General features: G+C 38.8%; 1 protein-coding gene across 1 annotated transcript; it reads left to right on the top strand.

Annotated features, from left to right (window-relative positions):
* The first annotated feature begins 601 nt into the window (after window positions 1–601).
* ARMCX5 (armadillo repeat containing X-linked 5) lies at window positions 602–2,623 on the top strand. Its single transcript, XM_090265325.1, has one exon. The coding sequence runs from the start codon at window positions 832–834 to the stop codon at window positions 2,320–2,322; it is 1,491 nt and encodes a 496-aa protein (XP_090121451.1). The 5' UTR covers window positions 602–831; the 3' UTR covers window positions 2,323–2,623.
* Window positions 2,624–12,378: the final 9,755 nt, after the last annotated feature.

The raw sequence follows: 12,378 nt of genomic DNA, 5'->3' as shown, positions 1-12,378 counted from the left end.
TTTAAAGCAAGGAAATGAGAAAATATTACTCTAGATCAGTGCAGGTTGGTATGGGTGTGGATGGAGACTTCCTCAGTAGTTTAGTAAGATGAGGTAGTGAAGATCTACTTGGGTCCAGTAGAGGTAAAGAACAAGTCTAGGGATTTCTCAGGCTCTCTTACTCCCACTCAGCTTTCCCAGTCTCCATATTCCTGTTTTGTGTCTGGAAAGATTAGTAGCACCTGCAGTTGAAGGGACTGTGAATTTAAGAGGGAGATTACTAATTATCTACCTCTCTCATTTAGCACTGCACTTCTGTACTCTCCCATCTTTCTGTGCTAATAAAAGTGAGAAAAAAATTGGAAGAGACTCAAAGCACCATTTCCTTTCTCCACTCCTAGATCCAACTTTGGCGGCAGATCTAGTGGCCTTGGAGTTGCTGAAGACCACCACACAGCCATTTGTTTTTCCCTGAGTGAGCTTTCTCTGCATGTTGTTTATGTCTTTGGCAGAGCCTGTAGTTTGAAAGGAGGCTGAGTGACTACTGGACTTTGTATGAAAACACCAAACTGGGACAGACCTTTGGTCAAGGCTGTTAGGGGGGGTGAGGGTATATAAATTGGCCTTGACTCTATTTTGGATTATGACTGGCTCTGAGGCCAAATCAAGGGAAGAGGAGAGGCTGGGGCTGGCTTGAAAACTGGAATCAGTGGCCCTGCCAACACTATAGCCAAGGCTAAGATCCATACCAAGGCAGTGGCTGAGGCAGAACCAAAAACAAGACCAGTGGCCCAGACCAAGGCTGGGGATGGAGCAGTAGTCAGGACATAAACAGTGACCTACAATGAAGCCATGGCTATGGCAAGGGAAGTGATCAAAGAGGAAGCCAACACTAAGACTAGAGTCATAGCTGAAACTAAGGCAAAACCCCTGGCAGAACCTGGTATGGTGCCCCCAGACAATTCAAAAGCCATGCCTACATTCAGGGTCAGTGCTGTGACTAAGTATGAAGTCAAGGCTGATGCTGGAAGGGAAGCCAATATCAGGTCCTTTTCTAAAGCTGATCATAAGGCCAATATTGGATCTGGGCCCCAGAGAAGGAAAGAGGCCAGCATCAAGTTCAGGACTGGGGACAGAGTTGGTATTATAATCGAGTCCAATGATGAGGATGAAGAAAATATCTGCTCCTGGTTCTGGAGTGGAGAAGAGCCTAGTTTAGGATCCTGGTTCTGGCCTGAAGAAGAGACCCCTTATCAAGTTTATAAGCCTCCACCTAAGATCCAGGAAAAGTCCAAGCTCACACCCGAACCAGAACTTACTATAAAGCAAAAAGTGGCAGCATGGTCCAGGGCCAGGTATAGTGTTCTAGTTCCAATAGAGGGAGGGGAACGATTCTTACATCCAGACAGGAATTGGACTCTGGTTGAGACCTTGATTGAAACTCCTTTGGGGATTCGGCCTCTGACCAAGGTTCCGCCTTATCATGGGCCTTACTTCCAGACCTTAGCTGAGATCAAAGAACAGATCAGGTATAGGGAAAAGTATGGTCCTGATCAAAAAACCTGCCACTGCAAATCACGTGTCTTCAGTTTAGAGCCTAAAGAATTTGATAAACTCATTGCCCTACTTAAGTTAACTAAAGATCCTTTCATTCATGAAATAGCAAAGATGATAATGGGCATCAGTCCTGCTTACCCATTTACCCAAGATATAGTTCATGATGTAGGTATTACTGTTATGATTGAAAACTTGGTCAATAATCCCAATATTAAAGGCCACCCTAGAGCTAAGGTAGATGACAACTCTGAGTCTTCTGAAGAACTAAAAACAGAAGAGTCATACATAAATCAAGTTTGCAAGGATGTAATCTCTTATCCTTTGAACTCCTCTGTGCAACTTGCTGGACTAAAATTATTGGAGCATTTGAGTGTGAAATTTGAGAATCACCATATGACTGCCAATTATATTCCAGATTTCCTCACCTTGTTAGACAAGGGAAATGTCAAAACTAAATTTTATGTTTTAAAAGTGTTCATGTGTTTATCTAAAAACCAAGCTAATACAAGAGAACTGATTAGTGCCAAAGCACTGTCATCATTGGTCACTCCCTTTAACAAAAATGAGTCAAAGGCCAATATTCTTAATATAATTGAAATTTTTGAGAATTTAAATTTCCAATTCAAAAAGAAGGCGAAGCTATTTACTAAAGAAGAGTTCACTAAATATGAACTTATTTCCATATTCCAGGAAGCAAAACAGTTTGGTCAGAAACTCCAAGGCTTAGCAGAGCACAGTGATCCTCACGTGAGAGATAAAGTTATACGATTAATACTAAAACTCTAAACAGCCAAATATTCACACAAAGCCCTGAACAATTTTTGGTGTCATAATATGAAACCAATGTATATTATAAGTTCAGTATTTATGTTATCTGTGTTGACTGAAGGAGGCAATTTTATGGATACCAAATGATCTTGAGAACTTGAATATTTGTTAATTTTTGTTGTTCTATATAAATTGCGATATTTTCAGTACTTTTGTAACATGACCTGGTAATGAAACTGTTTATCCTAAGTTATACTTCTATGCTTTTTATATTGACATAAGTGTATTCTTTTGAGACTTCTTTTACATAATAAAGTTGTATGACAAAACTGGTGAAAACATTGTCCTAGCTCTTCAGTTGAAGTCTAGTCAGAGGGATAAAGCACAGCCAGTACAAAGATAATAAACAGCACTGTCTGTGTATGTAGGAGGATACAAACAAAACAAGTTCATATTGACACACCCTTTAGTTTCACGTTCAAAGAGTAGAATCCCTCTGTACACAAGAAGATATGACTGTGCTTCTGGCAGACATCTGGACAGATCTGGGGAAACAGATAAAGGCACAGACTTAGGAGAAAGGGAACACAGATGGTTTTATTCTGGTCTGAGTCCCAAGAACTTGTCCTCAGCCTTTTACATAGGATGTCTTATTAGGATACCTTAAACTTTTTAACCCCCAAGAAGATTTCTGGTTCTCACCCCCATTCAGCAAAGCCATGGAAGTGTGGTTGTGAAACAACTCCACTATGCCCTCAACATCCAAGTAACCCATCTAGAGATACCAGGTTTTCTGCTTATATCTGAGACCCTACCCCTGTAGTCCTGGGGCTCAGAGGAAGGTATTTCTGGGAACCAAGTACAAAAATTGCTTCATGGATAGCTCATTTGTTTTGCCTCAGTGACTGTTTACTCTTATCCTTGATTTGGTTTGCTGGCCAATCCTTTAGACTCGGTGACTTACACCTGTCCTTAGTGGCAACCCCTGTTTTTACTGATCCCTTTTGGTTGGTGCTCAGTTCTGAGAGATAGTTATGGGACACTCAAGTCCTTTAGGAGTGTGTGGTTAGGAAGAAATTAATTTCTCTAATCTCACTATCCTATCTCTTCATTTGTTCAGTTTACAGAGCTGAAGTCATGTTGTCTATACTACCTCAGCTCCTGTTCAGACTTAACTAAAGTTAGGTTCTGGCTGGGCATTGTGGCATAGAATGCCAGAGTATAGATTGGAATCTGGATCACCCCTGACTCTTCTTAACCTCTACTTCCTTTGCTGTACCGTATTCCCTCACTTATTGCAGGTATTACATTCTAGACCCCTCCCGCCCCAGGACAGGTGGAAATCCGTGAAGTAGGAACCTTACATTTATTTTAGTATTTATATATACTGTATTTTAAGGCTTTATAAACCTTTCCCACACACTTATAAACCGTTCCCAGTCCCTTATTAACCTTTCCCACTCCCTTATTAACCTTATCCACACTTTTATAAACACTACTTATGTTCTTATACATATTCTACACTCTTAAACCTACATAACTTTAACAACATACGTATATAGTACCACAAAATCCCATGATATAGCGAAAAATCTGCAATAAGTAATTAAATATAATATTTTTTTAAATCCTGTGATACAGTGAGGCCGCGATAAGGGAACCGCGATATAGAAAGGGACTACTGTAATCCTCTTTTCCTTACTGCCCAGAATTAGGAGATACAGATATTAGGATCAGTTACAAATATCATTCTTTCTATTGAAATTCCTCTCTCTCTCTTAACTTTTTATATGTATTGGGGGGAAGGCTTAAATTGAAAAAATTTCAACAAGTCATGTACCCCTTGTTTTAGCATCTATCCCGAGTTTAATTTCTTTAGATTTTATTTATTTTTAGAGGGAGAGGGAGGGAGGGAGAAAGAGAGGGAGGGAAACTGATGTGTTAGAGAAACATCGATTGGTTGCTTCTCGCAGAGCCCCAACTAGGGACCTGGCCCACAGCCCAGGCATGTGTCCTGAATCGAACCAGCAACCTTTCGGTTTGTAGGACAACACCCAATCCACTGAACCATACCAGTCAAGGCTATCCCTAATCTAATTTCTATTAAGGTCAAGTCTGAACTTATATTTCATTCATCTAGGAGTTAAAATGAAAGCCATCCAGCCACATTTGGGCATCAAGGGTGGGGGGGGGAAGCAGATAGGCTTTTTGCAATGTGCAGTTGCCACTTAGATGATTTTAACTTGCTTTTTAATGCAAAGAATTCCCATAGCCTGGAATTCCAACTGTAGGTACTGCTTTCAAAGTTGGGATACTTCACAATACAACTGGACTAGACCCTTTGGAATATTCTATGTTTCAAATACCCTATGGAGCACACACTTAATCAGTTGACGGTTATAGAATTTTCCATCAGCTAAAGAGAAGGGTGAGTGTGAGGTATGGTGGTATTTGTATCAAAGCAAAAAACTCATGGTCTCTTTTTGGTTAGGAATTATGGGAGACAGAGTCATTTACCAAATTGTTCCTGGGGTGTGCTTGAAGTCAAAACTTTATCTCTGTTTCATCTCTTTTCATGGTAAAATAATTCAGACAAGCCCATGTAGTATCAGGGCTAATCAAGACATTACTTGTCTTAAATATTGCTACCTGGGGGTAAAAATCAGTGTGGATTTCTCATCTTGCAAGTAATCCTCCAGCACAGCTGGGCTATAAATAAGTACCCACTCACCCTCTGCTATGCGTTCACTATTAAAAGAGGGACTTTCAATGGAAATTCATCTATAAAATATCACTAAGTTCCCTAACAAGGCTTCCAAAACTTTCCTTCAGCACCTTTCCATTTTTCCCATTAAATCCCACTAAGTAACCTACAAGTTCTGTCCAGAAAGTACCCAGCCACATACTATGAGAAATAGAGACATTTATTGAAGAAGATACAAGACACAAGAAACATTGTACACAGGACAATGATGCCTCAGTCCCCTTCAAAGTAGACACCTTGGAACCTCGCACAGTTCCAATTGCCATCAGCTGCCCCGTTGTATTTTCCTGAATCTCATCATAAGTCTGAAATCTCTTCCCTTTCAAAGGTGATTTTAGTTTTGGGAAAAGCCAGAAGTCACAGGATGCCAAATCTGAGCTGTAGGAAGGCTGGGTCACATGGATGAGTTGATGTTTCACTAAAAAACTGCATGAGACGTGATGCGTGAGCAGGCACATTGTTGTGATGAAGTTGCCAATCACCAGTTGCCCATAGCTGAAGCGTACTGAATCATCTGAATAGCTTTCATAGAGAAATGTTCAAGATTAATGCAAAATTTGATGCATATTTATTGCTCTTCTCGCTCAGTCATTTTGAATGCAACAGCTACACAGCACACATGCTCATCCAACAGAATCTACCTCCCCCACTGACTAGTACAGTGAAGTCATCATTGTTCACACATGCACATTCTAGTCCATTCTCCTTGGCTGCTAGGTTACATCAATGTTGCACAAATCATTCTCATTGTATTAATAATGGCTGGACTTTTCCCAGACAAACCTCATATATTCAAGCCACATGACTCTTTCATGTACTTTTCCAACTTTTGTGCATTTCCTCATGCTATTCACTCATGCTGCAATGCATTTATAACTCTTTCCTTGCCAATGGGAAAACTAGTTAATTTTTTTAAGCTCAGCTAAAAGGTCAGGTCCTATTTGAAGTCTTCTCTGAAACCCTTATCTTCCCAGCCCCATGTTGTAATTAATAGCTCTTCTGCATTTCCAGAGTTTGTTTGTTTGTTTTATGCTCCTCTACTTTAGCATCTGTGCCTTTATATCATGCCTTGGAGTCTTTATTATTGTTGACACTATTATATATGTCCTTCATTTCCCCCCATTTCCCCCTCTCCACCCAGCCCCTACTGCATCTCTTAAGTTAAAAATTGTGTTTAGGGACAGTTAGCATAGAGGAGGAAGCTTGAGTGTGAGAGTGTATGACTCTAAGGCCTGAATTATTTAATAATAATTACTATATTTACAGTAATAATAATTACAGTAATAATGATAATTATTATTATTACTATATTTATAAATTTATTAACATTGCTGTGTGCCAGATATTATCGTATGTACTTTACTTGTATTAGTTCGTTTAGTTCCTAAAACATTCCTATGGGGTAGGTATTGTTATCCACATTTTATATGTGAGGAAGCTGAGATACTGACTGGTTAAATAACCTGACCAAACTCATTGAGTTGGTTAATAGTAGAGCTTGGATTCAAACTTTTGCATTCTGAATCTGGAACTAGCATATATGACCACTTTGTAAGTCAGCCACCCCCATACGGTTCCTAGTAAAGTACATTGCCCATCCCAAACTTAAATTTGTGTGCGGTTAGACACACCTATCCCTTACTTTTCTGCTTTTTTCTTTTGTGCTGGCCACTTTATGCCTTACCTTCATTCCCTATCCAACTAAACATTCATTGTCCATCATTTTCAACATGTTTTTAAATTTGCTTTTTCTATTGTGGTAAAATATATAACATGAAAAGTGTTATTTTAATGATTTTTAAGTGTACGATTCATTGACATCATCACTACAATCTATTTTCAAAACTTTTTTTATCACCTGAAAGAGAAGCTATGTAATCATTAGGTGGTAACTCCACATTCCCCCTTTCTCCAGCCCCTGATAATCATCAGTCTACTTTTAAGTAGAATCATACAATATTTGTTCTTTTATGTCTAGTTTATGTCACTTAGCGTAATGTTTTCAACGCTTATTCATGTTGTAGCAAGTATCAGAACTTTATTCATTTTTTATGGCTGAATAACATTCCTGTGTGTGTTCACCACATTTTGTTTACCCATTCAGTTGTTGATGGACACTTGAGTTGTTTGCATTTTTTGGATATGATGAATAATGCTGAAGTGAACATTGGTGTACAAGTTTCTGAGTCCTTTCTTTCAATTCTTTTGAATACACCTAGAAGTAGAATTGCTGGGCCATATGGTGATTCTATGTTTAGCTTTTGGAAGAATTGCCAAACTGTTTTTCACAGCAGCACCATTTTACATTCCCACTAGCAACATATGAGTGCAAGGATTCCAATGAATCCACATCCTCACCAGCACTTATTTTCCATTTTTAATAGCTATCCTAGTAAGTGTGAAGCAGTATCTCATTGTGGCTTGATTGCATTTCCTTAATGAGTGTAGTACTGAGCATTTTTTTTCACATGCTTATATGGCCATTTGCATATCTTCTCTGGAATAATGTCTATTCAAGTTATTTGCCAATTTTTAATTGAGTTTGTCTTTTTGTTGTTCCATAGCAGTATTTCTTTATATATTTGGATACAGGTCTCTTATCAGCTATATAATCCACAATTTTTTCTCTATTCTGTACAGTTTTTAAGGGTTAATGATGTCCTTTGATGCACAAAAGTTTTTAAATTTTGTGACGTCCTATTTATCTATTTTTTAATCTTGTTGCTTGTACTTTTGGCATCCTATCTAAGAATCTATTGCCAAATCCAAGGCCAGAAAGATTTACCTCTGTTTTCTTCTAAGAGTTTTACAGGTTTAACTTAGGTTTAGGTGAGCAATCCAGTTGTCTCAGTATCATTTGTTAAATAGTCTATTCTTTCCCCCATTGAATGGACTTAGCACCCTTGTCAAAATCTGTAGGTCCTAGACATGTTGATTCTATTTCTGAACTCTTAATTCCATTCCATTCATTTCTGTATCTACCTTTATGCCAGTATCATGGGGTTTTGATTACTATAGATTTGTAGTAAGTTTAGAAACCAGGAAGTGTACATGCTTCATCTATGTTTTCTTTTTCAAGATTGTTTTTGTTAATCTGAGTCTTTTTCCATTCTATATGGATCAGCTTTTCCATATATATAAAAAAGCCATTGGAATTTTAACAGAGATTGCATTCAATCTATATATTGCTTTGGGGGTATTTTATTTCAACAACATTAAGTCTTCCAACCTATGAAACACGGGATACTTTTCAATTTATGCAGATCTTTAATTTATTTTAGCAATAGTTCATCTGTCAGTGGACATTTTAGTTGTTTCCACCTTTTGGCTATTGTGAATAATTCTGCTCAGGAAAATGGTTGTACAAACATCTGTTCTAGTCCCTGTTTTCAGTTATTTTGGGTATAAAACTAGAAGTAGAATTGTTAAAAATAGAATTACCATATGTTTAAATTTCTTGAGGAACTGCCATACTGTTTTCCAAAGCAACTGCACCATATTACATTCCCACCAGCAATGCACATGGGTTTCAATTTATCCACATTCTTGCCAGCATTTGTTATTTTCTGTGTTTCAATAACACCCATCTCATGTGTGTGAAGTGGTGTCTTGTGGTTTTGCTTTGTATTTCCCTAATACCTAGTGATATTGAACATATTTTCATGTGATTATTGGCCATTTATATTTCTTCTTTGAAAAAAATAGTCTATTCATGGCCTTTGCCTTAAACCTTTAAAAATAGGGTTCTTTGGTCTTTTGTTGTTGATGAGCTTTAGGAGTTATTTATATAATGTTGATATTAACTCCTTGATTTGCAAGTATTTTCTCCCATTCTGTGGAACTGCCTTTTAACTTTCTTGAAAGGGTCCTTTGATGCACAAAAACTTTTAATTTTGATGAAATTCGATTTATCTATTTTTCTTATGTTTTTGGTGTCATATCTAAGAAATAACTGCCAGACCCAAAGCCATAAAGCTCTTTCCTATGTCTTATTCTAAGAGTTTCAAAGTTTTAGCTCTTAAGTTTGTCTTGGATCAATTTTTGAGTTAATTTTTGTATATGGTATAAGGTAAAGGTCCAAATTTATTCTTTTGCATGTGGATATCCAGTTATCCCAACACAATTTCTTGAAAAGAATGTTCATTTCCCATTGAATGATATTGGTACCCTTGTCAAAAATCATTTGGCCATATATGCAAGGCATTATTTCTGGACTATTCTATTTCACTGGTTTATTGTCTACTTTTCCGTCAGTATCATACCATTTAGATTACCATAGTTATTTTAACAAGCTTTGTGTGATATTGTGATTTGCAAGAAATACACATGTATTTGGTCATTCAGTTCCTGACTGACAGATGAGATTCATTTCAAGGCCATTAAGGGTAAAATCAGTGTTTCGCTGTTTATAACAAACCCCGTTCCACTATAACTTGCTTTACATTAATGAGGTGAGCTTTGGAAAGCATCTGAAGATGATAGCTGATTGGCTGAGGAACCACCTAGGTAATTACAGTGCTAAAATATTCAGTCCAAATGCGCCGGCCACTTGCCCAGGTGCTACTCACGCACGCCCAAGCGGGCGCTAGAACAGCGGGCGGCCGCAGCTCACAAATGCCCACCTCCACCATGTACAGGTGTCCAGAGCACCGCCCCAAGGGGCGAAAAACCAGCTCCCCGGGCACGGCTCAGCAGGCGTGAGGCTAGCACGCAGGTGACAGCGCGCGCGCACAAGCACCCTGGCCGACTTCAACAGGCCAAACGAACACACCGGCCACCGCACTCGGGTGTCACCCGGGGAATGCGACCCAGCGGGTGCGAAGTTAGCATGCCCAACTCCACATACAGGCGTAAACTGCTGCCACCGCGCCCAGGAACCTCTGGCCCACCTGAATAGATGCCAAACCAACGCACTGGCCACTGCGCCCAGGTGCCACCCAGGCATACCCCAGTGGGTGTGAAACCAATGTGCCACCCACCCCAATAAGCCCACAACAAACTCACCCACTGGCGAGTAGAAGCCCCCCCCTCCACCGGAACAGGAGAGCAACCAGTCTGCCTTGGACCCATCTGCCCCGGTGCGCAACGGGTCAACCTGCCCTCGGCTTTCACAGGGGAAGACACTCACCTCTGGCTGAGGACAAAGGACAATGAAATGAACTAGAGGCACTTTGCAATAAGTTTTGGGTGCTGGTCCTTAAGAGCTGGGAGAGCAGTGGACTAGGTCCTAGTACAGAAGCATCCCAAGTGCTATGGAAGAAATCACTTAAGCAGATTGGTCCTCTCCAAGTGGCATCAACTGGAGACAGCAGCTCAACAACTATATACAAGAAGTTCACATGATAAAGTCAGAAAATAAAAGCAGATCAATCTAAGAAACAGAAACAAGACCAGTGCCCAAAATGGGGAGGTGGAATAACACCCCACCAAACAGAAACCACACTCCACCAAAAAGAAAGCAGGAATTCCTAGAAGGAAGGATAGATGACATAGAAGCAAGCAAGCTATCAGACATGGAATTCAAAACAAGAGTAATGAGGAAGCTCAATGAACTTGGCAAACTCAAAGAAAATTATAATGATCTCCAGGGAAGCTATAAAGAGCTCCAAGGAAGCTATAAGGAGCTTACTGAAAACTACACCAGCATAAAAAAAGACACAGAAACTATCAACAAGAACCAAGAAGAAATGAAGAATACAATTTCTGAACTGAAGAATGCAGTAGAATCAATCAAAAGCAGGCTAAATAAAGCAGAGGACCGGATCAGCGAGTTAGAGGACAACATAGAAAAAAATTCCCAAACAATACAACAAAATGAAAAAAGACTGAAACAGACTGAAGAGGCTTTAAGAAAACTGCAGGACAACATAAGATGAAACAATATTCGAATCATTGGGATAAAAGAAGAAGTAGAAGAAAAATAAAGGATAGAAACCCTGATTGAAAAAGTCATGACAGAAAATTTTCCTAACTTGATGAGAGAAAAAGTCATGCAAGTCCAAAAAACACAGAGCGTCCCAATGAAAATGAACCCAAAAGGCCTACTCCAAGGCACATCATAATTAAAATGGCAACATTCAAAGACAAAGAGAGAATTCTTAAAGCAGCAAGAGAAAAATAGCAAATAACATACAAGGGAACTCCAATAAGGCTATCAACTGATTTCTCAACAGAAACACTACAAGCCAGAAGGGAATGGCAAGAAATATCCCAGGCAATGAAAAATAAAGGCCTACAACCAAGAATACTCTACCCAGCAAGGCTCTCATTCAAAATGGAAGGTGAAATAAGGATTTTCACAGACAAAGGAAGACTAAAAAAATACATCTCCACCCAACCAACTTTGCAAGTATTGCTAAAGGGAATGCTGCAAGAAACATAAGAAAAAGATAGAGGGAGAGGGACACAGGAACAAAGGGAAATGAATAAATACATGTCAATAATAACCTTAAATATAAATGGATTAAATGCTCCAATCAAAAGACATAGGGTAGCAGATCGGATATGAAAACATGACCCACATATATGCTGTCTACAAGAGACACACCTCAAAACAAAAGATCTACACAGACTGAAAGTGAAGAGATGGGAAAAGTATTCCAAGCAAATGGACATGAAAAAAAAACCGGGGTAGCAGTACTCATTTCAGACAAAATGGATTTCAAAGCAGAGGCCATAAAAAGAGACAAAGAAGGACATTTTATAGTACTTAAGGGAACAATCCATCAAGAAGATATAACCATCATAAACATATATGCACCCAACATAGGTGCATCAAAATATATAAGGAAAATATTGAAAGACTACAAAAATATATCAACAGCAACACACTCAGAGTAGGGGACTTTAATACTCTATTGTTAACAATGGACAGATCTTCGAAGCAAAGAAACACCAAAGATATTGAGGAATTGAACAACACTAGACACAATGGACTTAATTGATATATATAGAACTTTTCACCCCAGAGAAACAAAATATACTTTCTTTTCAAATGCACATGGAACATTTTCAAAGATAGACCACATAATAGGACACAAAACAAGCCTCAACAAATTCAAGAAAATTGAAATCATATCAAACATCTTCTCAGATCACAATGCCCTGAAACTAGAAATCAACCTCAAGGAAAAAACTCAAAAATATTCAAACTCATGGAGAATGAATAACATGCTATTAAATAATGAATGGGTTAACAATGACATCAAGGAAGAAATCAAAAAGTTTCTGGAAACAAATGATAATGAACACACAACAGCCCGAAACCTATAGAATACAACGAAAACAGTCCTGAGAGAAAAGTTCATAGC

The sequence above is a fragment of the Furipterus horrens genome, unplaced genomic scaffold, assembly GCF_987537825.1.
Source record: "Furipterus horrens unplaced genomic scaffold, mFurHor1.1.pri manual_scaffold_17, whole genome shotgun sequence".
NCBI classification, from domain to species: domain Eukaryota; kingdom Metazoa; phylum Chordata; class Mammalia; order Chiroptera; family Furipteridae; genus Furipterus; species Furipterus horrens.
Note: the sequence above shows the minus strand (reverse complement) of the source record. Positions and strands in the feature narration are given on the sequence as shown.